Raw genomic sequence first — 25952 nt, forward strand, 5'->3', positions numbered from 1 at the left:
TTTAGAAGCTCTGTCTGGATGTCTTGCTCCTTAAAATCCAAGACTTATCTGGTAGTTTACCACGGTTTGCCATTAGGAATTGGCTATTTAGTGCAATTTGCCTTAGTGATAAAGGTTCCCCCTGCCCCCAAAATATTCTCTTACTCATCTCTTTATTTTCCTCATCTTGTGAAATTTCCCACTGTAGAATGAAAACCTAGATCAGATAAAATTGGCAGGAACCTTTACTGTGAAAGTTCAGGATGCAAAAAAATCCCTAAAATGATTGATAACATACAGTGTCACTTTTCACAGCCTCCAGATATCATGAAAAATGTAAGATCCACTTTAAATGCAATAAGTAGCCTCAGGTGTTCTGTGTCCCAAATATTGCTTTCATATAAATATATAATTATCTTTAACCGAAACACTCAGAAATGAAAGGTAATCCCTGCCCTTCTCCCTTTCACTGCCTCAAGATAAAGCTGGGTTTGGTTTATTTCTACCATCCCTTTTAAAAAATACTCCTTATGTGGCAGTTTCTAAGCAGCAAAATAGTCAGCTGTGTGATTAAAATGTCAAAAAGCAGGAAAACTGGCCGCTGGGAAAGTCTATTTGGAGATTTATGTAAAGGCAGAATTCTGAATGGGGAGAGTGCTGTACCTTCTGGGCTGCAGAGTGGAGTAATTAAGGGAGGGTTCTGGCCACATCCTTCCAGACTGACACAGGCCCTGCTACAGAGTTAAAGAAGCTGACAGGTGCTTGGGTTTTGTTTTGTTGTTTTTTTTTTCTTTTGCAAGCTGCATACTTGATATCTTTGGGTTTATGGCTGTGTAACTTACTTTTGGCACTTTGTTGTTTTTAATTTTAAGGGTCCTTTATAACTTTGAGATCCACCTTCTCGTGTATCACATAGTGGAGATTGTGAGGGGAGGGGCAGTGGCCTGGGGAAATTGGAATGAGGAGAAGGATCTAGAGTTCAGATGAAGTAGCTTTAATTTATGATGGAGGATAATGCCCATTTATCTTAAATCTTGTAAACTGAACACGTTGGTGCTCCACTCACAGCCACTGCACTTCACTTGAACCTGACTGGAGTGGGTGGTAAACAGCGGTCTTCCCTAGAGACCCCGTTCGTGCTACCAAAGTGTCATCTGTGGTCCCAGCCCACACCTTGAACATCAGAATCTACATTTGAAGCCTGTGCACGTTACAGCTGGAAAAGCGGCAGCAGCAGGATACCAGTACCGGGGGCGGCGGGGGACTGGGAGCCCAGCCCTGGAGACATGCCAGCTCCTAGAGGAGCTGGTTGTCAGCTAATACCAGGCGGTCTTTCCTTGTTCTCGTTGTTGTTGTTGTTGTTTATTTTATGTTTTTATCCACAGACAAGTCTTGTTTTGTTTTTAAGAGCCTCCTGCGTTAAAACATACCCAGTAGCTGGAATATCATGCTTTCTGGGTAATTATTATGTAGTATTACATTCTGGTTAATTTGGGGGGATTAACCTTGTAACACTTGGTTTAAGTAAAAGGGGGAAGTTAAAAGTAGCTTATGCTTGAATATTTTGTTTTAAACAAAAAGTTGTGAGGGGAAGGTGCTGGGCAGTAGTTTTCCCTGAGTGAGGGCTTGGGGAGATGGATTTTTCAGTCTGGATCTCTGTTGATAAGGACTGTGGCTGCTTTATGTGGGGGAGTGTTCCGTATAGATGGCACAGCGATTAGTTTCATTGTGGTTTAATAGGTGGTCATGTGTGATTGGCGCTTGGTGACTGTGATGGCTCCTGACTGTGTGGCCTGCAGTTGTTCTGTAGCCGCAGCCTGCTTAGCTGCCCACATCATGGGCTCCAGGTGTCCCTTGTCCCAGTATCCTTTTGTGTAATAGAAGCAGTATTGCTTTTCTTTCTATAGGGCGTTTCTTCTTTTCTCTCATTCCTTAGTTTATTTTTTTAAAGAGACAGGGTTGGCACAATCATAGCTCATTGCAGCCTCGAACTCCTGGGCTTAGGCAGTCCTCCCAAGTAGCTGGGACTACAGGCGTGCACCACCGTGCCCAACTCAGAGTTCCTTTCTTAATCTGTGTCAGTTGCTGTCTTTCAGGGTAGGTCTTTCCTCACCTGCCTGGTGGTCCTTGGCTCCTTATTTGTATATAAGGTGCTAAAAGCTGATTGAAAGGGGTACGTTGAGGGCAAGCTGTGCTGCAGCATGATGGTCAGGGATCTACCTTTCTTGGGGTAGGGGGATCCCCAACTATGATTATCTTTAGGCCTTCTTCTCTTGATGAGCTTCCCCAGAGAGGAATCCTCCCATCTCTTCCTGCCGTGGCCTATAAGCTTGGCTGTCAGATCTCATAGCTGGGGGCTGGGGGTGGGAGATACGTCTCTGGCCCATCAGTCTGCATGTAGAATATTTCTTGATCTACTTTTTCCTTAGCAGTTACAAGTTTAAAAAAAAACACGAAAAGAAAACAGCACTCATGAGTTTAGCTCTTGAATCTCTCTCCATGGTCTTAGAATTGAGCCTTTCCAGAGAATAAACTTGGCCTCCAGGATGAGGGAGGGGAAGGGATGCTCCAGGCTTAAGAAATTTCTGGGATTGGGGGGTCTCACTTTTCCTTCAGTAGTTTTCAACCAGCCACACTACTGGATGTCACCCGCGCCCCTGCCTTCCGATGGGCCTGCTGTCACCGAGGCTCTGGCCCGGGCTGAGCCCTCATCACTCCCCCCCCTCCCCCGCCCCTTCCCCTGCCCCCACCCAACACTAACCTTTCTGCTCCACCTGCTCCACTGCTCCTTGGCAATCTGTTTCCTACCTTCAGAGGCTTGGTTTCTGGCCAGTGGCTCTTTCTCCTTTCCCCACTGGTCTTTCTTTAATCTTTTTGCTACAACTTTAATGGTGTTTTGAGAGGGAGTGGAGGCAAACACGTATCATCTGCTCTGCTTAATGCAAAGTATGCACAAATTCTCTAATGAGTGATTGTGGGGGACAATAAAACCTATGGCTATAAATTTATCTTGTTTTACAGCACTTTATGTTCAGCTGTTTGTGAAAAGCAATTTAAATACAAGGATCATGCAGGAGAACAGTTGTTTATATTCACTTAATATTTCCTCTAGTAAAAGGGAAGATCAGAGACAAGTAGGATGCATAAACGATTTGCTGCCTCTGCAGCCAGCGTCCATGGATGTTGATGACTGGGTGGTGGAAGTTCCCAGTGCCTGGGCTTTTTCTAGAATTGCATATTTAATCCAGATTTGATAGTTGTATAAGTGCTCAATGGTGATTCAGTGCATGGGCTTCAAAACTGCATAGACCAGGGTGTGAATTCCTTCCTGCTTTGTCATGTGTGGGCCGAGTTCAGGTAAGAACAACTTATTTGAACCTCAGTTTCCTGACCTAAAAATGAGGGAAATTGTACTTTTCTCCCAGAGTTATTAGGAATGAGTGAATTAATATATGTGCGTGCTTTGCCTTGTGTGACCACTGAATATATGTTTTACTTACTTTGTTATATTCTAGGTCTCCTTTCGTATGTGACATTACTGTGATTTCGTGTGCCTGGGAACCAGGTGGGCCTGGTCTTTGTGCGTGGATTTTCCCCTTGTAGCAAGAGGTTCATTTGCTCACCTTTAGGGTCTGGGACATAGTAAGGCCTGAGTTAGGGGACATGAGGAGGGAGGGGTACAGTTTTGTTTTGTTTTGTTTTGTTTTTCTTTTGTTTTGTTTGAGACAGAGTCTCACTCTATTGCCCAGGCTGGAGTGCAGTGGTGTGATCTCAGCTCACTGCAACCTCCGTCTCCTGGGTTCAAGTGATTCTCGTACTTCAGCCTCCAAAGTAGCTGGGACTACAGGCACATGCCACCACGCCCAGCTAATTTTTTTTTTTTTTTTTTTTTTTAAGTAGAGATGGGGTTTCACTATGTTACCCAGGCTGGTCTGGAACTCATGAGGCAATCCACCCACCTCGGCCTCCCAAAGTGCTGGGATTACAGGCATGAACCACTGTGCCAGGCCTGGGTACAGTATTTGAACCTAGGTCTGCCCAACTCATGAGTCCCTGCGTTGAGTATCCTGGCTCCTCAGGGTTGAGTCTATGAGTTAGGGGTTGGATCTGAATAGAACCGTTCTAAGACAGTTAAACAGGCAGGCATGTGGATGCTTTCTGAAGGCTCTGGGTGATACTGGGTTCCAGGATCCAGACATTTACAATAACCATCATACATTAATGAAATAGCCCACATTTTAAGAAAGTGCTTACTATTAGAGAATAGTTTTGAAGACTCTCTTGGGTAGGTAGATTGGAGCTTGGAAATAGATCTCTTTAGATTTGCTGTTACTGTACCCTGAAGAGTTAAGGGGAGCAGAAATACAGGCACTTCTTGAGCAGTGGCCATGCCTGCTCATTGGGCAAATTATCAGGCAATAATAACAAAGAGCTTTACCTCCCCAGGTCCTTCAAATGGACGAGGGCAGATGAAGGGAAAATATGTCAGCAGTTCATTTTACCTTAGAGAGTAGGTGGCAAACCAAAAGTGTATATGGGTTCTTGTTTTTGTTCTGGTTCCTTTATTTTTCTCTCTTTTTTGTCTGAGACAGGGTCTTGCTCTGTCACCTTGGCTGGAGCGCAGTGGTGCAATCACGGCTTACTGTAGCCTCCAACTCCTGGGCTCACAAGACCCTCCTACCTCAGCCTCCTGAGTAGCTGGGACTACAGGCAAATGCCATCACACCCAGCTAATTGATTCCATTTGTATCTGTCCTATTCAGGCCCTTCTTTCTAGTTTATGTCTCTTACACAGCAAATAGTTTAGCTCCACCCCCAAACCCCCACAAGTCTTTTTCCCTACGCATATTTATGTGTGGATATATATATATATGTTGTAGATAAAGTCTGGATACTGTTGAATAGCCTACATCCCGCACTTAGATTGCAATTATGTGTCCCCTGTAATCATTCTATTTTAATCTTTGTAAAAGTTCCCTTTATGACAGGGTTAAATTATGAAGACCGCCAAGTGATTAAATACTACATGAATCATTTAAAAATGATGGTTCCTGAAGTTTGAAATACCATCCTTATTTGTAAAGTATTATTAGCTTATTTGATAACAGTCTAGTTTAAGATGTAGTACACCCATGTAGCTGGCTAGGAATTGGATTATTTTTATAGTAGTATAAATGCTTTTGTAGTATGCCTTTAGATGGCAGCATCTCTCACCATAAACCATCTTTTGAACAGAATTTCTTAGATGCAGAAAACGTTTGAGACAGAAGGATGGTCTATCTGCATCACCCCATCATGACACAGTGGTGGAACTGGGCCGCTGGGACTGTCAGGGCTATGGCCCAGGGCTAAGAAGAGGGGATAGTTGTAGATTGCTGCCTGCATGTCTTCTACTACCCCTTCTCTTACTGATGTAAAATGTTTCCTATCTTTGTGGTCTTGCTAAAAGCCACTTTAAGGCAACCAAGGAACACTAGAATCAAGGAAGTGATTTTGGACCAAAATGTAACAGAATAGGCAGTATTTTCTTTATTTTTCAGACAGGGTTTCACCCTGTCGCCCAGGCTAGAATGCAGTGGTGTGATCTTGGCTCACTGCAACCTTTACCTCCTGGGCTCAAGTGATCCTCCCACCTCAGCCTCCTGAGTAGCTTGGACTTCAGGCACACATCACTGCACCCAGCTAACTTTGTTTATTTTTATTTATTTATTTTTTGAGACGGAGTCTTGCTCTGTCGCCCAGGCTAGAGTGCAGTGGCGTGATCTCAGCTCACTGCAGACTCCACCTCCTGGGTTCAAGCGATTCTCCTGCCTCAGCCTCCTGAGTAGCTGAGATTACAGGCACCCACTACCGCGCCTGGCTAATTTTTGTATTTTTTTTAGTTGAGATGGGGTTTCACCATCTTGGCCAGGCTGGTCTCGAACTCCTGACCTCATGATCCACCCGCCTCGGCCTCCCAATGTGCTGGGATTACAGGCATGAGCCACCGTGCCTGGCCTCTTTGTTATTATTTTTGTATAGAGACCAGGTCTTCACTGTGTTGCCCAGGCTTGTCTCAAACTCCTGGGCTCAAGTGATCCTTCTGTGTTGGCCTAAGTGCAAGAATTACAGGTGTGAGCCACCGCGCCTAGCCTTTTAATTTTTTTTAAGCAGTTTTGTTTAGGTATAATACACATCCATACAGTTCACCCATTTAAAGCATACAATAGACTAATTTTAAATATATTCATAGAGTTGTACAACCATCCCTACAACCTAATTTTAGAACATCTGGTCACCCTAGAAAGAAGTCACATATCCCTTACCATTACCCCACAGGCCTGCATAGCCTGCATAACCCCCAGCCCCTGGCAACCATTTATACTTTCTGAAAGATTTGGCTATTCTGGGCATGACATATGAATGGAATCATGTAGATCCTTTGTGACTGGCTTCTTTCACTTAGCAGAATGTTTTCAAGCTTCATCCATGTTGTAGCATGAATCGATACTTCATTCCTTTCTACTGCCCAATAATATTCCATTGTGTGGGCAAAGAACATTTTGTTGTTGTCATTTGACATACCTTTAGCTAGTACAAATGGCGTTACTATGAGCATTTGTGTACAAGTTTTTGTGTGAACATATATTCCCATAGGAGTAGAACTGCAGGACCATGTAGTAACTCTGCACTTAACCTTTTGAACGACTGCCAAACTGTTTTCCAAAACGGCTGCATCATTGTATGTGAGGGTTCCGTCCAGTCTTACGAAGAATTCCGGATTTTCTGATAATAAGCAGGGGCTGTGGGAACAGGAGGTAGGAGATAAGCCTGTTGGTCTCTCCTATGTCTGACCCGCTTGCTGGCTGCTGTGCCCCGCACAGTTACTGTGCGTCACCAGCCAGATAAGATGCCTGCGTTCTTGTGGCTGGTGCGCAGACTGTGTTGCTGTTACAGGCCGGCTGTTTGTAATCCTTGCCCCCTGACTTTAGAGATACCAAGCTACCAAATCATCTTTGTCCCATCCTTGTCCTAGTTAGAGGAAAATCAAACCCTTCATCACAAAGCAGTCCAGGTTTGAACATGTCAAAATCACCCACTTGACCAGTGAAGACAGCTGTAGCGACTTCACAGCAAGAGAGCAGCTTTTGTTTTTGTTAGGGTTTACATTCTCAAATCTGAGCTTACTCTTTTCTTCTTTGGCAGGCCAGACTGGACGTTCCCTCGTCTGTACTGAAATTGTGTGTGTGTGTGTGTGTGTGTGTGCGCGCGTGTTTAAGGGAGGGGAAGGCACTGGCTCTTCCTCTAGGCATATTTGGGTCCTGGTAAGGACACACACTGTACATTCCAAGGCTTTGTTTTCATCTGGAAAAAATTAGCCACACTCAGATCTTTCCCACTACAGGTCCCGTCAGGAAGCCCAAGTATGTGGAAAGCCCCAGAGTGCCTGGAGATGCAGTTATAATGCCATTCAGAGAAGTATCCAAGCCAACAGAGCCTGATGAGCATGGTAAGAATGTTTTCAGTGATTTCCTTCCCCCTCTACCAAAGATTTTATACAATGACACTTCATTTCTGAATGAAACTTGAGTGTCCTTGCAGTACTGCTTTGCTGAGAATGTATTTGGGAGGTATTTTCCCCTCCAGCAGTTACAGAGATCTGTTTGGCTAACGGAAATTCTTGGAAATTGTATACCTGGCGTATAAATAGTTAAGTGGGTACATATGCATTATTTAAGGATTGAGTCCTATTTCCTCTGAATTTTGACCTACCAGATCTTGGAGGATAGGAAGCGTCACCCAATAGATTGCTTCCAAGATTTTGTTTTGTTTTTAATATTCTACTGCTTGAGAAAATTCAACAACAGGCTTTGGCTGAAAAGCTGAAACCTTAACTGGACAAAGCATGTAATTGCTAGCTTTAAAAAAAGCATTTGATGTCTTTTGAAGGCTGCTTTTTTTAACATCTGAAGTTTTTCTTTAGGGGCTGTTGAAGTAGGAGCAAAAAAAAAAAAAAAACAAATTGATGGAAATATTTTTAAAGACATTTTATATGTATATATATTTTATACCTGGAAATATGTGTGACATTACAAATTTGCAGCGTTTAACAGATATATTCATAGTTGTTTATTTTAAAAAATCAATTCAAGAATTTTCCTGTTTGTTCCTTTCTGGGGAGTCCCCAACTCACATCTCTCTTGCCTTTAATTTGGGTGTTTTGAATTTCCACCCTGTTTTTCTGCAGAAACATGGGACTAGGAATCTTGCTGTATGTAAAGGGGCTTGCTTTATCCTCAGTGTGGACAAAAGTTTATGTAGCAATGCTGAAAGAGAACTCAACCATATTTTTACTTTGGCATATCTGGCACCTTCCTCTGCCTAATTGTGGGTGGTGGGAGATACACACCCTTTATGTCCTAACCTGTGTGTGCCTTTTGTGTTGCTGATGCTGTATGGCAGGGAGTGGGTAATAAGTAGGACATGGGAAGACAATATACTGGAGTGGTGGTAAAAATACAGCTAAAAATGAGCTGTGAGGAAGGATCAGCAAAAGCTGAAAACTGGGAAGGGAAGGGGAGTTTGGGACATGGGGAAAAGATGGGGCCAGGCACTGGGCACTCTGGGCAGGCAAGAGGTGCTATTGCAGGTGTCTTGGCATGAGAAATGCCACCCTTTTCCTTTCTGTCCAGGCACTCATTGTGTGGTTGAGGGAAGAAGTTTTGAGCTGAGGATTTGTGCACACCGAATGTTGCTGGTGAAGGTGGAGATTCCACTGTGGTGTCTGGTTAGGATAGCCAACTGCTGGTACATGAGGCCTCTCTTGATTGTGCGTTCACGTGGGCAGGCAGTCTGTTCTCTCTCTCCTCGGTGTCCTGAAAGGAAAGTAAAATCTCTCTCTCTGTAGTGAATATCAGTCATCAAATGTCTAAGCTGTCTGCCTGGCTCAGATTAAGCCTGCTACCTACCTCTTCCCTTCTTCCCCACCCACCAAAGCCTTTGTAGCCCTGGTCAATTATGCCCCTGGCATTTTGGCTGGCCTAGGCTCATTATGTAACCTCTTCCTCCCTGGCTGGGAGTATCGTTAAGGTTGTGTACAGGGATTGGGACCTCCTCCTCCTGGTGTGGGAGTGGGGGTAGAAAATTTGGATTTTTATTAGGCAATGAAAGGTTATAAATAGTTCCTATTGTTAACTTTTCTCCCTTGCTCAAAGCAGAATTGGCCACCTTTCTTGACGAATGGAAGTGTTCTTATGCTTGGCTGTGGGCTGAGCTAAATTTCAAATGCAGCAATTGGTCTTGCGGAGTAGCCTGAAGTTTGCATGTGTGCTCACTCGTGAGACCTGAGCTTTCTGATTCGGCATCTTTAGTCTCCATGGGGACCAAAGTTATGAGATCTATGGGCTACAAATACAGGACCAGACATTTCGGTTTCGCCTGAAATTAAGAAGCAGGGTATGTTTTCATTTTTGTTAAGTGTCTCGGGAGCAGGTGTAGTTCACGTCTGTGGGTGCATGGTCTTGCCTGAAGATAGCCATGATGTTGGTGGATGCCGCAGCAGGGTGAGCTTTCTCTTGGTTGATGAGGAGAGGTGGCTGCCTAACAAAGTCGAACAGGACAATTAGTATAGAATGGTATGTTTTGTAATCCCCATGGAGTCCCTTAAATTTCAATGGGGTTAATTAAGTCTGCCCTGTCAAAGTGTAAATTTTATCCAGATCACTGAACCCAAAGGAAATGATAGAGCCAACTAAAACTAATTGAGTTTGAGTGTTAACCCAGGTGTGTACAGATACATGATGGGCAAACCCTCATTTTTAGGGTTTAATATCAGCATCATCACTTAAGCTTTACTTTAAAACGTGGTCTTCTGTTATCTATATTTCCTTTGGACATTCTTGTTTAAGTTTCTAAGACGCTTTTCTGGGTGCTGTCAATAATAGCATGCCAGTATTCACCAGACTAACAGACTCCACTGAAAACAGCTCTTTGTGAAGTGCTTTTGAAATTTCCCATGGACTCGTGAAATAGCAGGTTATTCCTAAATGCTCGAAATACTTTCCTGCCTCACTTTTGCTTTGGTCATGTAGCTCCATCAACTCTTGATTCTTAGCTCTCTGTTTGGATTTTAAATCAAAGGAAAACAAACCAAAGAACATTTTGAATTTGCTTATTTATAAGTAATTGCATTTATGTGTGATGCACGTTTTAGCCTTCTGGGAAGTGTGGGTTCGATGATGTAAGAAGATGAATTTTTTTTTTGTAAGCAAATAACTTGTTTCTTAAAGCTTGCAAGCTGGGCACTGTAGCTCACACCTGTAATTCCAGTGATTCAGGGGGCCGAGGTGGGAGGATTGCTTGAGACTGGGAGTTTGAGAACAGCCTGAGCAGCATAGTGAGACCTTGTCTCTTTAAAAAAGAAAGGAAGGAAAGGAAGGAGTTTGCACTCACCTGGAAACATCTTTAGGAAAAAACATTCTATCTTAGTATGTTTAAATATATTTGAAACACAGCATTTTCTACTCTAGGAAAAACGGATGACTTAATATAATCATCAAACAAAATACAAAGCCCATTTTCATGTCAAATGGTCCTAATAAGCTGTGTGTCAGATAGAATAAGTTCTTAATGAGTAAGCTTCCTATTGCTAAATCAACATTATCGTTTAGGGGAAAGCTCATTTACCCACAAACAATATCTGCGTTAAGGGAAAAAAGACCTTCAGATAAATTAGAGATGATTATTATACAGGATCCACGCTTTATTTCTTTGATTTAGGGGTAACCATAATTTATTTAGGTTTGCATTAATATATTTCTAGCTACTAGGGCAAGTTTTGAGGAGGGGCTAAAAAGTTTTTAGTCTCATAAGTCATTGCTCTGTGAAGATCAATCTCAAAATGTGATGAAACTTTTTTTAAATGATATCTTCATGTCAGTCAGTGACGAAACTTTTTTCCTGGCAGTCTGACTAAGCAAATAAAGCTAACACATATGAAAGAGCAGAATAATTCAATGTGAAACTATCTTCTGGGAGGAGAGGGTCTTTAGTTATATGCTTAAGTAAATATTTTGACACCTTATGTTTTTTATTACCATTTTAGATGGTCAAACAGGTATAGAGGATTAAAGAGGTATAAAGCATAAAGGGGCTGGGTGTGGTGGCTCGCCCTTATAATCCCAGCACTTTGGGAGGCCAAGGCAGGAGGATTGCTTGAGCCTAGGAGTTTGATACCAGCCTGGACAATGTAGCAAGGCCTCATATCAACAAAAAGTCAAAAAATTAGCCAGATATAGCAGTGCACCTCTCTGGTCCCAGCTACTCAGGATGCTGAGGTGGGAGGATTCTTTAGCCAGGGAGGTGGAAGCTGCAGTGAGCCATGATCACACCATTACACTGCAGCCTGGGAGACAGAGTGAGACCCTGTCTCAAAAAAAAAAAAAAAGTGAAAAAAAGAATGTGATTGAAAAAAATGCATAGTCATGTTTTATTTCTTAAAACCCTTTCTTTCCCAAGAGGTAACCTCGATCCTGCTTTAATTTTCAGCTTCTTAGAATGGCAGTGCAACATTCAACCAATGGTTGAATGAGGTTTTATTTGATGGAAGTATAGAAAAGGGGCATACCTGGTATGTGTGCACAGAAGAGAGACTCTTGGAAGTAGAGTATCCATTCATTCTGCATTTCCTTGAATAAGTATTCAGTTTCTATGCTGTGAAAAACCACTATGCTAAATGCTATTTGAGATGGGTTATCAAGCATAGGTCCTGTCTTTATGGAGCCTTAGAGTCTGGCAGGAGATTAGAGACCTGTATATAGCGTGACTGTAATAAAGGAGGAAGTAATGACTAATCCAAGCTGTGTGATGAACTAGGAGTTCAGCAGATGGAGATTCTCTTTTTTTTTTTTTTTTTTTTTTTGAGATGGAGCTTCATTCTTGTTGCCCAGACTGGAGTGCAGTGGCACAGTCTCGGCTCACTGCAACCTCCGCCTCCTGGGTTCAAGCGATTCTTTTGCCTCAGCCTCCCAAGTAGCTGGGATTACAGGCACCCGCCGCCACACCCGGCTAATTTGTGTATTTTTAGTAGAGACAGAGTTTTGCCATGTTAGCCAAGCTGGTCTCAAACTCCTGACCTCAGGTGACCCACCCGCCTTGGCCTCCCAAAGTGCCAGGATTACAAGTGCGAACCACTATGCTTGGCCAGCAGATGGAGATTCTGAGCATGGAAAGACTTAATTGTAGCTATGCCTTAAGATTTACCTGTTGTCTTAGTTCAGGCTGCTATAACAAAAATACCATAAACTGAGTGGTTTATAAACAACAGTAATTTATTTCTTAGATTTGTGCAGGATGGAAAGTCCAAGATCAAGGTAGTCTGCAGATTTGGGGTCTGGCAAAGGCCTACTTGCTGGTTCATAGACAGCCATCTTTTTGCTGTAACCTCATGTAGTAGAAGGAACAAACAAGCTCCCTCATTTATAAGGTCACTAATCCCATTCTGAGACACAGACATTCAGACTATAGTACGTGGCAACAGAGTAGGATGGAGTGGGACTGGAAAGAGACTACGGTTAAGAATGATTAAAAAATTGTTTTAGTAATTAAGTGAGAGGATAAAGTCTCAAATTAGTTCAGGTTCAGTGAAGAAGAGGTGGTGAATGGGAGATTCTTGAGGAATTGCAAGGACCTGGGAACTGAAAAAGACAGAGACAACAACTTCACGCCTTTGAGACCACATTAAGGGACACTGGAGGAGCAGGGACTGTGTTTTGGTTTGAGTTCAGTTTCAGGCATGTAGACTTCAAAGTGCTGGTGGAACATCTTCGCAAGTGTCCAGCCACCAGTTGGAAAATCAAACTGGGTATCAAGAAAGAGCTCAGGATATAAACTGGTCAGCCATTTGCTTGGAAGTAATGCTATGAGACTAGGCAAGTTACAGTAGGGAAACAGGTCGTTGACAAAAGAGGGCTGAGAAACTGGTATTTCATTTGTGAGCTGGGACTAAGGTGCAAGGAGCACCAGCAAGAGGGACAGGAAAAGACCACACAAGACCACAGTATTCTGGTAATCATGGATTTTTCCCTCTGTGTGTCTCTTACAACAATTGCCACTTTACACCTTGCAGGACAGAGTGCTTCAAGGCCGTAGATCTACAGGAAAATCAAAAGAGAATGTGTACTACAAAAAAGGAAAAAGAAAAATTAATGTGCTTAACAGGGCTGTTTCAGGAGACTTGTGAAGGTCTGTGAGTTGAAGTTATAGGTATGTGATAAGGAAATGGAATTGGTGAGAATAGAGAGCCCTCTTTTACCCCCAAATTAAACAGATAAAGATGGGAGATCAGTTACTAGGATGAGAGATGTGTGCAGCTGTGGTTTTTATTTAACACAGTTGTAGACTTAATTCAGAGGTTCTGACAGTGTAGGCTGTGGACTTCTAGTCCCCAAGACACTTTCAGGGGTTTGTGATGTCAAAACTCTTTATAATAGTACAAAACCCTTTTGTAATAATACGGAGAAGGTATTTACATTTCCCTTTGTTGACATTTGCACTGATGCTGCAAAAGCAATTGTCGGTAAAACTTCTGATACCTTAGTATATGTCAAGGCACTGGCTACACTGGTAGTCCTGATGTTCTTCACTGCCAAGTGCTGGCTTCACAAATAATTCACTGAAGAATGTCCTTGATGAAGCACTAAAAGTAATGTTATTAAATCTTGACCCTTGGAGACCCATCTTTTTAATATTCTGTGTGATGAAGTGGGAAGTCTGAGTAAAGCCCTTCTGCATGCTCGGAAGTCTGATGGTTTTCTTGAGGCAGAGCACTTGTATGATTGAATTGCAAGCTGAACTCGCTACTTTTAAAATGGAATATTGTTTTTATTTGAAAGAATGACTGACAACCCATGGTTATTCTGAAGTAGGTATTTGGCACACTTTTTCTTCAACAGGAATGAAATTAGCCTGGCACTTCAATTGAAAAAAAAAAAGGCCAGGCGCGGTGGCTGACACCTGTAATCCTAGCACTTTGGGAGGCCAAGGCGGGCGGATTGCCTGAGGTCAGGAGTTTGAGACCAGCCTGGCCAACATGGTGAAACCCTGTCTCTACTAAAAATACAAAACTAACTGGGCATGGTGGTGGGCACCTGTAATCCCAGCTACTCGGGAGGCTGAGGCAGGAGAATTGCTTGAACCCAGGAGTTGGAGGTTGCTGTGAGCCAAGATTGCACCACTGCACTCCAGCCTGGGCCACAGAGCGAGACTCTGTCTCAAAAAAACAAAAAACAAAAAACAAAACAAAAAAAAAACAAAAAAAAACAAAAAACCAACTCTGACAGGATTAGTTGCCCATAATAAAACTTGACATTTCAAATGAAAATTAGGTTTTTTGGGAAATTTTACACCTGTCACATTGAGCTTGATGGTTTCCCAAGACTTTTCAATTGAGATCTCTCGTAATGTGATGTTTTGATATTATGTGATAACATTTGTCAACATTTGCAAAATCTGTAAAACCATTATTTTCCAAATGACCCAATGCATAATGTTACACAGTCTTACATGGGTAAAAGATCCATTTACAGTATAAAACAGACCATTGGATCTTACTGTAACAGTACAAAAAATTCATCGATGCAGATTGAGTCAACAGTGGAACTTACCTTTAAGAAATTGCTGTTTCCAGCACTTGGGGAGGCTGAGGCAGGAGGATTGCTTGAGCCCCAGGAGTTCATAACCAGCCTGAGTAACATAGCGAGACCCTGTCTCAAAAAAAAAAAAAAAAAAAAAAGGGGGGGAAATTGCTGATTGTCAAGTTTTGGCTGGGTATCAGAGAAGAATATCTATAATTAACTAAAAAGACTCCTGTCTTTCCCAATTATGTATCTGTCTGAGGCTGCAGTTCTTCACATGCTTCAACCAAAAGAACTGATCCCCACAGATTGAATGCAGAAGAAGTTATGCAAATCCAGCTGTCCTCTATTTAATTGCACATTAAAGTTTGTAAAATTGTAAAAACAATGCCATTCTTCTTAACTAATCTTTAAAATCAAAAGTACAGCTTTTTACCTATGTACCCATAAGTTAAAAATTAGTTTTTTAATTAAAATATTAATTGTTAACATGAAGTTTTATAACATTAAAATGAACTAACATACAGTTTAAAAATTCTTAGTTTTAATATCTAGTATGATAAATGTCAATAGACATAACCCTCCTAAGCCTGCAGTCCTCAGTTTTTAAGAGTGAATTCTGAGACCAAAAAGCTTAAGAACCTACTGGCTCTAGAGGAAGGAAAAGAGGGAGAAAATAAAAATAGAGATTAGAAAATTGATCCAAACTCTGATAGTCCTCTAGACTTAAGAGGATGAAGACTTTAAGTTGAGTGATGGATGACTGAAGAAGAAAAGGCTAATTCAGGAGGCATTTTGAATGGAGAAATAGTAAGTTTGGTGATAATTTCAATATGGGGTGGATGACATGAAAATTTTGAAGGTAACCTGCATGATAACTATGTTTTGGTATTGCAGACCAGAAACAACAAATTATTGACAGAAACAGAGCAGGTCCATGGATGGATGTTCCTTTTTATTTTTATTTTTCTGAGATGGAGTCTTGCTCTGTCTCTCAGGCTGGAGTGCAGTGGCACAATATTGGCTCACTGTGACCTCCGCCTCCTGGGTTCAGGTGATTCTCCTGCCTCAACCTCTGGAGTAGCTGGGATTACAGGCACGTGCTACCATGCCCAGTTAGTTTTTTTGTATTTTTAGTAGAGACAGGGTTTCACCATGTTGGCCAGGCTGCTCTCGAACTCCTGATCCACTCGAACATCTGATCACTCAGGTGATCCATCTGCCTCGGCCTCCCAAAGTGCTGGGATTACAGGTGTGAGCCACCGCATCCGGCCAATGTTCCTTTTTAAATACTGTTTTTGGAACTCTAAGGAGGGAGGGAATGGTAATGGCTGAAAAGGAGCAGACAGAAACAGGGAAAATACTTGTAAGTAGGAGTCATGGAAGGCAAGAGGATAAGTGAGAAGCAGGTCATGGATAGATAGAGGCAGAGGATTAATGTCAAACCAAGGGCCTGTCTCATTTAGCAGACTAGATTCACAAGTGCTATCTTGGACACTTGGTATTAAGTCAACTTCGAGGTCACATGGTGATAGGTCACATGATAGTGAACTGACGAATGTCGTCAGCAGTACTCAGTGTTCTTTAGAGTCTGAGGAGGACGAGAATGGAGGAAAGACTTTTCTCTGGAGTGATGATACTTGGTGATCACTAGGAACCTGCACTCCTCCCCTGGCTTTAAACAAGAGAGAATGATTGGAATGGAAAATGAAAGCAGTAAGGTGCAGGCCAAATTGGGATGGTTTGGTAAGCAGAAAAAGGAGGGGGTTTGTTGTCATGGAATAGTGAGTTTACAAAAACCTATTTGAGGCAGAAAAATTATGAACAGAAAGTTACGTAAGACATACAAGCGCACTTGAAAATAGATATGAACTTGTGAAACCAGAAAATAATCGCAAGGAAGTGTGGGCTCTTGGTGTTAAAGTTGGTAGAGAGAATGACCAATTCTATAGCATCTTGTGGTTTATAAGCTGTTTCTCACACACATTGGTTTTGAGCCTCACAACCTGTAGGAGGTGGGTATGGCCACTTCCCTCACTAAGAAAGTGCAGTTGAGAGAGGTTCAGTACCCAAAAGGGTCTAGATGGTGGTTAGCACTGAGAACACCCTGGCTTCCCAGACAGTGGCGGAAGATGAGAAGATGATTGTAGAGGGCACTGATGGTTTAAAGTTATGATGGCAGTTGGGAGCTGGTCAGTTTGTGGACTGCTCCTTAGCATTTGTGCCCCCGTATGTGGTCCACAAGGTGGTGAGTAGCTGAATAGAGGCAGTCAGAAGTGATTCAAGAACTTCCCTTTACCTTTCTCCATGCAGTCAGCCTTTCACGCTATGTAATACTGAGGGTTCCATGAATGTGCTGCTGGGGGGAGTATTGTTCTCCACTTGCCTAATGGATTCCTAGGGCATTCTCTCATCTCCAAATATAGCCGTCATACAGTCGTCAGATATTTAAATCTGTGAAATGAAAAGTGAAGTCTTCTCTCCAGCCCTCATCCCACTGGTATTGGGTAATGTACACCCATTATTGATCAGCAATTTAATATTAACTACATGAATGAAAATAGACTTGCTATTTAGAGTGGTCTGTTTGAATTTGACTTGGAGGTGCTTTTGTAGTAACTAGCTTAAAACCATCTGGCTGTTCAGATCTCAGTATTCAGTGAACAGCTATGCAAGTAGACATGTATTTCCATTTCACAGCGTGTCCATGTGAGTTCCTAAGCAACTCATCACTCCCAAGATGGCTCAGTGACACTTCTCCCAGGCGGTCCTTCTGCCAGAGTGAGAAGTTCAGTGAGAGAGGGCTCTGTGCATTAGGGAAGGGAGAGATTCAGACAGCTTCATTGGATTAAGGAATTCAGACTGAAGGGGACTTTTTAAGGGGATGATCACTGGGATGACACTTTAGAAGACAGAATAATATGAAAAGACAGGTGGGAAGCCTTTGGAAGAATACAGTTGCAGTGCCTTAATGGATATAAACATGAAGTAAATAAAATAACGTCTGTCCATTCATCCCAACCCCGGGTAAGGGTTTAGAACTTGGGTAGCAGCAAAGTCCAGGTTGTGCAGTTAAGGGAACAGTTGATCATGAATTTGGGTGTCCCTTTTCCTTTTTTTTTTTTTTTTTTTTTTTGGAGACAGAATCTTGCTCTGTTGCCAAGGCTGGAGTTCAGTGGCACAATCTCGGCTCACTGCAACCTCTGCCTCCCGGATTCAAGTGATTCCCCTGCCTCAGCCTCCCGAGTAGCTGGGATTACAGGCATCTGCCACTACGCCCAGCTAATTTTTGTATTTTTAATAGAGATGGGGTTTCACCATGTTGGCCAGGCTGCTCTCAAACTTCTGACCTCAGATGATCCACCCGCCTCGGCCTCCCAAAGTGCTGGGATTACAGGCGTGAGCCACCGCACCTGGCCTAGGTGTCCCTTTTCAACTCAACCATTAAAGCTGGAATCGCCACTGCTCCCCAATTTATCTGAAATGGGTTGGATGGTACGTTGTTTTTGGATTAAAAAAAAAAAAATGAAACACTTGAGATCCTGGAGTATCTGTTTGCAGACACAGTGTGGAGGCAGCAGCCACTGTGCTGGGGTGTTGCGGTCCCCCTGCTGCACATAGGACCTACATAGGATCAGGGTCCTCCTGCCAGTCCCAAGTGAGCCGCAGGCATGGCCCTGTTTGTTGTCGAGGTGAATTCTGTGGAGCCAAGCTCCTGCAGCTGCTCTCTCTGCCTCCACGGCAGCTGCCAAATGGGAGTCGTTTCTGGCTCTCTACACAGAGTGTTTCAGGTTGAACCAGAAGCTAGACATTCTGGGGCATAATCACAATCGGGAGCAGTGTGGAGATTGTTTCGAAAGGGAAGCAGGGTGTGGAGTGGAGAAACTGCGGAGATCTGCCCCCTCACCCACTTCTTCCCTTTCCATCTGCGTCCTGTTCCCTCCCTCCAGCCCAGCTGCCACCTGAGATAAAGTAGCTGCCCTGCCTGGGCCCGGGGCAGAGGCGGAGGGAGGGCGGTGCCATCCTGTTCTGAGGGCCTCACCCCTTGGGTGTGCCTCTGTCTGCTGATCTGGTTTGGTTCCCGCCCTCCTTTCCCAAACGCCCAGCTACCTTGAGAATCAAAATGTGCTTTGAGGTAGGAAGGGACCTCCTGTAGAGCGGCTTTGGCATGCGGTCGACCCGCCCTGGGGTGGCTCCTTTTCCCTGTGTTGGCTTGGGGCCACTGCCCCTTCATGTTTGGCTCACATGGTCCAGAAGCATCAGGGCTCTTTTAACCCAGAATAGTCAAGCCTTGGTTTCCTTACCCCTGCAGTTTTCCAGAGCAGCTAAAAAACATCCAAGCTGGCAAACCATTCTTCCTACTCCAAACATTAGGAGCTTTTACCAGTAAGCAAGGGGTGGGAAGCTTTTCCTTTCTTGAAGATGCTGCCAGCGTAGTTTCCCTTGTAGCTGCCATCCTGGGTGCATGACTTGCAAAACTGATATGTGAGTGACAATAAACCAAATGGCCTTTGCAAAAGCTCTGCTTATTTTGATTTTTGTGGTTCCTTACAAAAGGCGAAGTGAGCATTGATCTTTGTTGGTGCTGTTGTAGCTCAATGGCAACATCACTGTGTTGTTTCCTCATTTTATTTTTCCTAAAACCTTTACCCATTATCTGCAGATTTTCACATCTAAGCAAAATAGGTTCATATGAGTCCAGTTACCTAGACAATTAATAAAAAAGAGCAAAATGTTGAGTGACTATGTCATAGGTTACTTATTGTTAAGTTACAACTTTGTAAGCAGCTTGCTTTGTAAATTTTTCATCCCCTGATGGATGCCGATTTTAGAAGGTGAGAGAAGTGTTAGAAGGATGTGAATATCGTTTTATTTATTGGCCATAATTAAGTGCCTTTGGGCTTTTTGGGTACAGGGTTAAACTACAGCTCAACATTTAAGTCAAATCCACCCATAAAATTCTCTTAAGTACAAAAAAACCAGATGACCAACCTCAGGGAGAACCCAAGAAAAGGTGGGCTTTCCCAGCATTGCTGTGCAGCATTCTGAGAATACAGCTTGATTTTTCTACATCTTTGCATGGGCAACAGTGGTACTGGGTCCTGTCTCTTGGGACAAGTTTCACTGTGATTTAAAATTTTTGTTTCAACTTGGATTCTTCACGATTGACCGTCAAGTCGAAATCCTGGTTTTGACTTTCACTACTGTGGGATGTGCACAGGAAGTTTTCCACCAAATTTTCCACGTCGTTCCCCTGGCTTATTTAATGAGAGCTTGGATTTCAGTTTTACTCCAACACCTAAATAGCCTGGGTCTCTACCAGCATGCCACTAGGGTTTTACTTCATTTCAGCCTCCTGTGGGCATTGGACACCCGGCACTCTGTGAGGGTAACATGAAAGATAGGCCCTTTTCTTACCCAAGCTGATGTCTGAAGTACCCGTTTTCACATGACTCGGAATTAGGAATTGCCGTCAGATAACACTGGGCTCTTCTCACTCACCCTTTGCACTTGGAGTTTTTGTTTTACTGTTTCCTTAACCTGTCACAGTCCCTTAATTAGAATGTATTGCTAGAGGACAGGCTGCATTGTCCAGCTTTGTGCGCATTTTATAGAAACACACAAAATCACCAGACAAAGCAGCTGTAGTGTGAACTCATCCAGATGCGATACTGAAATTCCCCAGAGGGGCATCTTCATTGTTTTCTTTCTTTGTTCCAGAAGCAAAGGCCGATAATGAACCGAGCTGTTCGCCGGCAGCTCAAGAACTGTTGACAAGGCTGGGATTTTTACTGGGAGAAGGGATCCCAAGTGCCACACACATAACCATTGAAGACAAAAATGAAACCATGGTAATGCCCGAGGAAGACACTACATTGCATACCTCTTCAGAGGATGAACGAAGCAATAACCATCTTCTCCCTTTCCTTGAGCAGGGAAGCCATTGTTCAGTTAAATGAGTTCTGGGCTGTTGTGTATTGAAATTTATTTCAACAGTTTGGTTCTGGGTTTTTGCAGTGGGGAGGTGGGGAAAAGCAGAAAGAAGCAGAATGTAAGAAAATGTCCACATTAACCTTCTAGTCACCACCCAGAGAATAATGGCTACATGAATTAAAGAGGCTAAAAGAATGCCTTCATAGTGCTACCAGTACTTTTACCTTTATAGCACCGTTCTTCTCATCTGGTTGCTTTGGTATACGCTTTCCTGTGCTTTTTTAGCTGTTGAGATTTTGGAGGGTCAGTGGGGTGAGGAAAAGATTTATAGGAGATGAGGCAGAGACAAAATAAGATGAGATCAAATGGTCCATCTATCAGGAAAGCACTTGCCCTCCAAGGGAGCAGCAGCATGCACCCTGCCACCTCCCAGATGTGATGTATGCATCTGAATAGCAATGCAGGATGGAGCTTCTACCCTGGTGAAGGTCTCTACACTGCAAGGGAGGGTGTCATGCATTGATTGAGACTGCAGTGGTCACCAGTCTCCTTCCCCTGATTGCAGAGCCCATAAATCTTGAGGAATTGAATCAGGTTGCAGTGTTCGTGAAACATTACAAAAACAGAGTTCCCAGGTTTTCCGTACAGAGGTCAAATAACCCATTTGTCTTCTGCAGACTTCAAATGAAAGGAAGTCTGCCTGTTTGCCATTTCTGTTGTACAAATGTGCATCCTCACTAAATTATTGCTAAGACTGACCTTTTAATAAAAAGGAAAATCACAAAGGAGGGGAACAGAGCAAAGATACTGCTTTCTCAAAATTTGGAAGACCACATATACATTTATATAGATAAAGCTCCATTAATCCATATCTATACACACATATCTCTTTAGATTTTTTTTTTAAAACTTCCGTTTTCCTGTTCTTAGTTTTATTGTTTTAGCACAAAAACAAAAGCATGTGTCGAAGCATCCTGTGTAAGCCGTGCTAACTCCTCCTTCCATTCGTCTTGCAGTGCACAGCTCTGAGTCAAGGCATCAGTCCTTGCTCCACACTAACAAGCAGCACCGCATCTCCTAGCACCGATAGCCCCTGCTCAACCTTGAATAGCTGTGTCAGCAAGACGGCAGCCAACAAAAGTCCCTGTGAGACCATTAGCAGCCCTAGTTCCACCCTGGAAAGCAAGGACAGTGGAATTATAGGTAAGAAGCACACTGCTCGGTAACATAATGGCTCGAAGCTCATCAACCAGAGCATTCACCAGGCACTTCCTCAGAGGGTTTTAGCGTGGTCTGTGAAGGTCAGTCTGCCAGCGCCTGCTCTGTTCTTTGCAGGCAGCACTGACTCCATGTATAGCTGAGAGAGTGGAGCATTGGCTTTTACATTCCTTGATGTTTACTTTGTAACAGTCAGCTCATTTGTTAAAAAAAAAAAAAAAGGAATTCCAGATCAGATCTGGCCTGTGAAGCAAAAATCATTGCTCTTCTATATTCAGTTCCATTTGTTGGGCATCAGGTCCCACTGGGGCACACAGCAGAGCAATGAAATTCCTGCATATTAAGACGTCGTCTTATCCCAATCTCAAGGTCACTTATTTTCCTGATGATAGCTCAGGCGTATGTTTTCTAGGGTTTCTTATCATGGGATCTGACTGCGTTTTGAGGCCAGAATTTTCTAAGGATGACCTCCCTGAGCCCCTACACCCACGTAATAAGTGTGGTTGTCCTGAAGCCTAAGAGTCAGGAGACTTGGGTTCCAGTCCGGACTCTTAGGCCGATTTGCCCGGTGACTTGAGCAACATTGAATTTACCTTTTTGCACACTTTCTTTTTCTAGATCATTAAGGATTTTGATTAATCCAGTAGTTTTCAGTCCCAGGTTTGTATTAGAATCATCCATGGAATTTAAGAGTCTTTATTTTTATATGCCATCCCAGACAGACTGCATTTATGTTTCTGCAGCTGGGCTCCAGTGTCTGTGTGACTCAGGTCTCCAGCTTGGTGCCTTTCAGGTAACAGATGGGTGGGACCCCTGGAGGGGATTGTTCAGACCTTCCTCTGTTCCAAGATTATATTGCAGTTTCACGCAGAGCTCTTCTGAAAGATTTAACTCCCCTTTTGCTGAGTTATGCACGTGTCTTTGAGGGATAGTTTATGCTTTATTGTGGACTGAGTGCCACTTCCACATTAATATGTAATCAAATGGAATGAACGACCTTTGAGCTCCTTATTTTCTTTAGTCACCTGCAGTTTATTTCAAGTGTAATTTGGAAAACCAGGCAGCAGGTTCATCCAGTTTTCACTTTGGAGATTGCCCCAGAAGGTCTGTGAGATTCCTGGGATTGGGTTATGGGCTCTTTGGTGTAGACCTCACTATAGCTTCTAGAGGGGCCCCTCAGCTTAAGGAAGGTGGCTTCTTGCCATAATTTTCAATTGAATCAGAATCTTTAATGGATTTTTGTTTTATTTTACCTTCATTCTTTATTAAGATGAAATTCACATACCATAGTATTCACTCATTTGAACCATTTGATGGTTTTTAGTATATTTTAAAAGTTGTGCAACTATCACCACTATCTGATTTTAGAACATTTTCATTATCCCCAAAAGAAACCTTGTGACCATTAGAAGGCACACTCTATTTCCTACTCCAAGCTCCCCAGTCCTAGTCAACCAGGAATCTATTAATCTTTCTGTCTCTGTAGCTTATTCTGAACATTTCATATAAATGGTGGGCTGAGTTTTGTGTAGCAAATTTATATTCTTTTCACTCAGCTTGAAGGCCTTCCAGTGAGCTTGTTCTGCTAATTCCCCATTCTCATCTTACCCTGCTTCCCCAGCTGCTGTTTAGTCTAGTTCAGCTAATTTTTCCTAGCGTTACTTCTGTTCTTATGCCCTATCTCTTCTGAGCTGTCCACCATAGATGGATCTTTGGTATTTATTCTGAGATAAGCAGATGACTTTCTTCACAGTATTCTCGATTCTTCTGAAATTTTGTCTCCTGCAGATAGTTTATCTTCAAGGATGTGGCCACTGCAGCACTGTTTTGACAGGCTTTTTCTTTTGAACATCCTGGCCATTGGCATTACATGCCTTTGATTATAACCAAATTTTTTTTTTTTTTTTTTTTTTGCTTTGACAGTTACAAACTTTTCTTGAGACAGGGTTTTGCTCTGTTGCCCAGGCTGGAGTGCAGTGGTGCAATTGTAGCTCACTGCAGCCAAACTTCTGGGCTAATGCAATCCTCCCACCTCAGGTTCCCGGGTAGTTGGGACTACAGGCATGTGCCACCACACTTAGCTCATTAAAAAAAATTTTAACGTATTTCACTGTGTTACCCAGGCTGGTCTCAAATTTGTGGCCTCAAGAATTCCTCCCACCTTGGCCTCCCAAAGTACTGTGATTACAGGCATGAGCCGCTGTGCCCGGCCCAAACTTTTAATAACTGAGAGCCACCCATTCGTTTATTTCTCTTTCTCTCTCATTGAGATACAGTGCCACAATTTTTAAGGTATTCTAAGCAGAGGAAAGAAATGGTGCTGGTTTGGTTTTTTGTGTTGTCAATGAAAGGTTAAACTGCAGGTGGTTCTTAATACTTAATCTCATACAGCCCTACCCAGTAGCTGACTGATTAGACCCCTCTTACATGTTCCCCATAGTGTCTCAATATTCCCCTTCAGTGTATTTGTTCTTGTTTTGTTATTTAATTTTCTCTCCAGATATAAACAGGGGTCTCATTAATCCAGCTATCTACTAGGTTCCTAGCATGGTGCTGGAAATGAGAAATTAAGGAAAGAGAAGTGTTGCCAGTGTCGAGTTGCATCGGGAGAGGGAACGTTCAGTTTATAAAGAAGCTATGCAGGATCCCCATTCCACATGGGCTTTGTCAAACCTTTCAATGTCTGTGTTGTAACCTCTGCCATGATGACAGAGTAGCACATTTCATGACATTGAAGCTGTGTTTTTCCTCTGCTCAAGCCAACATGTTCCCATAACTCGGCTGAGCATGAAAAGTGGCAACTGTAGGTGAAAGCAGAAGGAATTAGGAAGTGGCTGGTAAGTCCCTCTCATCCAGAAGACCTCAGCTCTGGAGACCATGCCTCCCACTGTGTTTTCCTGCAGGTTGCAAGGGCTGTAGAGGGATGAGAGGGAGGCACTGCTGTTGACAGCGTTCCTCTGTTCTCTCTCCTTCCGTGACATGCAGAATTAGAACCTGTTGCCAAGGGACACGCTGGAGGTGTGGTAGGGAGGAGAAGGAAAAGACACAAGAATTTCCTCTCCAGGCAGACTGTAGCCACAGGTCTTTGAAGAGGCAGGAGTGGTGGGGACAGAAAGGGGAAGAGCTTCCTTTTAAATCAATACAGGGTGTGCAGGTTCCACTGCCTCTTCACAGAGCAGGTTATCTATGACTCAGTTGTGGTTCTGTGATTGCTGGAGTAGGGGTGTGCCTTTTCCATCTGAAGAGCATGCCTGTTTTTATAAGGTGTAGCCTGGGAATGGCAGCTTTTGGGCATTGTAAGTGTTTCACAGAGTAAAGTATTCAAGAGCACCATGACCCTAGTTGGGCGGAGATGAAGATGAGATACCTTGGCTTCCTGCTTTGGAAGACCTAACAGTGGCTTGTAAAACAGGCTGGTGAGGACCCATGCTCCCAATTACATAGGGCCTGGAGAAGGCAGGAAGAGGCTTTCCATTTAATTTTCCATTTTAAGTAGTTTAATATTTGTCAGCCAGTAGAGCTGGGTTTGGAATGGCAGAGGCTTTGGGGGTGGACTGTTACAAAGTGCACACAGCTGCCGAGGCCTTGCAAGCTTTGGGCAGCTGTGGGCTCAAAGCAGGGTTCCACGTACAGTATTCACATGGTTTATTCAGAGCAGTTTGGGGAAATTTCCGACAGTGCTAAACCATCCTTTAAAATTCCTGGACCTTTCTTTACTCTTTAAGCTGATTCGCATCATGTTGGTTATATTTAATCTAAATATTTTTGTCCAGCAGATGCAGGGACAGGAAGCTTGTGTTCCCACATGCCCAGGCACCCAGTTTAGAAAGAAATATAAAGTATGTGTTTTCATCAGGACTGCCACAGGGTGCCCTGCCTGTGTTCTGTTTCCACTGCTTAGGAGGAGAAAGGGCAGGCTAGTAACCAGTACAAGAATTTACTGGGCCGCCTCCAGTCTTCCTCTCTGGAGGCCAGGGCTTAGTAAACCCCTCCTGCCCCTTGTTTCAACTGTATTATGTTATCCAGAGGGGAGTCCCGCTTTATCCTCTTTCAGGAGGTCCAAGTTCTTCTGACATAAATGTCTTTAGAAGTATAATAATTCTGTCATGTAGAAATACTGTCTAAGCTGAGTGGGATTAACTGAATTCCCTATGATTATCTTTTTTATTTTTTTAAGTGAACTTCTTTACTCTTTACATGTTAAAATCA

General features: G+C 43.1%; 1 protein-coding gene across 22 annotated transcripts in view; it reads left to right on the plus strand.

The window, feature by feature from the left end:
* Positions 1–25952, plus strand: part of TANC1 (tetratricopeptide repeat, ankyrin repeat and coiled-coil containing 1) — a 267732-nt gene that overhangs the window by 162059 nt on the left and 79721 nt on the right. For 13 of the 22 annotated variants that reach the window (XR_010150111.1, XM_063791238.1, XM_063791241.1 and 10 more), the window contains 3 exons: positions 7364–7468; positions 20313–20443; positions 21542–21728. Coding sequence is in view for 21 of the 22 variants with exons in the window: in XM_063791238.1 (XP_063647308.1) it covers positions 7364–7468; positions 20313–20443; positions 21542–21728 (423 nt within the window). In the remaining variant the exon portion in view is untranslated. The remainder of the gene's footprint in view (positions 1–7363; positions 7469–20312; positions 20444–21541; positions 21729–25952) is intronic. The other 9 variants (XM_063791240.1, XM_063791242.1, XM_063791246.1 and 6 more) reach the window with 3 other exon arrangements.

The sequence above is a fragment of the Pan troglodytes genome, chromosome 13 (genome assembly GCF_028858775.2).
Source record: "Pan troglodytes isolate AG18354 chromosome 13, NHGRI_mPanTro3-v2.0_pri, whole genome shotgun sequence".
NCBI classification, from domain to species: Eukaryota; Metazoa; Chordata; class Mammalia; order Primates; family Hominidae; genus Pan; species Pan troglodytes.